Source organism: Debaryomyces fabryi, assembly GCF_001447935.2.
Source record: "Debaryomyces fabryi strain CBS 789 chromosome Unknown contig00384, whole genome shotgun sequence".
Taxonomy (NCBI): Eukaryota; Fungi; Ascomycota; class Pichiomycetes; order Serinales; family Debaryomycetaceae; genus Debaryomyces; species Debaryomyces fabryi.
In genome coordinates, this window is record NW_015385808.1 from 1 (window position 1) to 1504 (window position 1504).

At 35.5% G+C, this 1504-nt stretch overlaps 1 protein-coding gene across 1 annotated transcript; it reads right to left on the reverse strand.

The window, feature by feature from the left end:
• Positions 1 to 44: 44 nt before the first annotated feature.
• AC631_05967 (uncharacterized protein) lies at positions 45 to 824 on the reverse strand (the record flags this gene model as incomplete). Its single annotated transcript, XM_015614796.1, has 1 exon — positions 45 to 824. A coding segment is annotated over one exon (780 nt), but the record flags the coding sequence as incomplete, so codon positions are not given.
• Positions 825 to 1504: the final 680 nt, after the last annotated feature.

Sequence of the window (1504 nt, forward strand, 5' to 3'; positions counted from 1 at the left end):
ACTTGCAAGCTATCAAGGTCACCTTCGCCTATAATCTGATATACGTTCTTCGGATCATCAAATTGAGAGTATGCTATCATATCCCGGTCACTATTATCATAGAAAGAGTTACCAGGGACCATTGCATCCAGTTCTGGTAGCAACTTTACCCAAGGACTGATCAACACTAATTTGGAAGGATAGACAATATTATGTGGTTGGACCTTTTTCAAGAACTGTAAATATCCAAGTGACAAATTTCCCCCAGCAGAGTCTCCCATTAAAATTATATTAGTATTACCTTCATTTGTAACTAGACTCAGGTACGTTTCGTGTAACTGGTTTATCTGGGCCGGGAATGGGTAACCATAGGACGCCAATTTATAGTCCAAAAGTAAAATAGACAAGCGTGATTGCTTGTCTGGCTTGAGCAACTTATATATCGACAAAACTGATTCAATTTGGTCCGGCTGTGTTTGAAGAAAATAGCCACCTCCGTGAATATAAATCAAGATTGGATCATCTGGCTTCCTGTCTGGTTGTTTAACCAACCAAATGGAGTTCTTGTCGTACCTAGTGCCGTACCCCGGGAGTTTACTGGTAATAGACTTATGGAAAAAAGGAACTATCTTGTTGAGAACGAAATTATTACTCATAAATGAGATATAATAAGCATCAAAGACGGTTAATGAAACAGCCGTTTTGAAAACTAGAAGTCGTAAGGATTGTTTTAAATTGTTAGCATATTTTCGACTTGAACCTCCAACTTTATAAAATTTCAAAACCAAAATCAACGACTTAATGGGAATACTAAGTAGTATAAACAACCCTGATAAAGAAATCATTATTTCTAGATAAATTGGAATTACTAAAGAAAATTGCATTAGTCTGGGGGATTATTGTCTTATATAGGAGCATTGCAGCCATTTCATGTGATAATTTATTTATGTCCGCGAGGGGCATTGGCGAGTTCATCTCCGTCATATCGTGCAATACATATTCTCGATTGCTGTTCAATTGTTGATAAAAATATACTGCACAAGGATTGATCCCAGATTGATGCAAATCTTATTTGTGTCTTTGCTTTAGAATCAACAAATTCGGTTTAGGTTACTTATATAGTTACTGAAATCTACTATTCACTAAACCAACTGGGTTTTTTGGTTTATAATAATATACAGCTATACAAAATCTAAGAGAATCAATACAAGCAGAATTGATTTTATATAGTATCATTCAAAAATTTGACTATCCTTGTGATACCATAAAATTCCTTGTCGTCTATATAGTCAACATCAAGAGGAGGCTTTTTTGAATCACCTTCATGTTCTTTAATCTTCAGTATTAAGTGGTTTTCAAAAAATAAGCAGCCATCATGAAGACCCCAAGGCTCGATATAAAGCCTTAAATGACACAGTGTCGGATCATTCTCCCTAATATACTCATAGCCCTCCTTGTCATACTGGTTATTAGAATTACCATATTTGTACTGGGTATTAAATGGAACATCAAGAGCGTATTGACA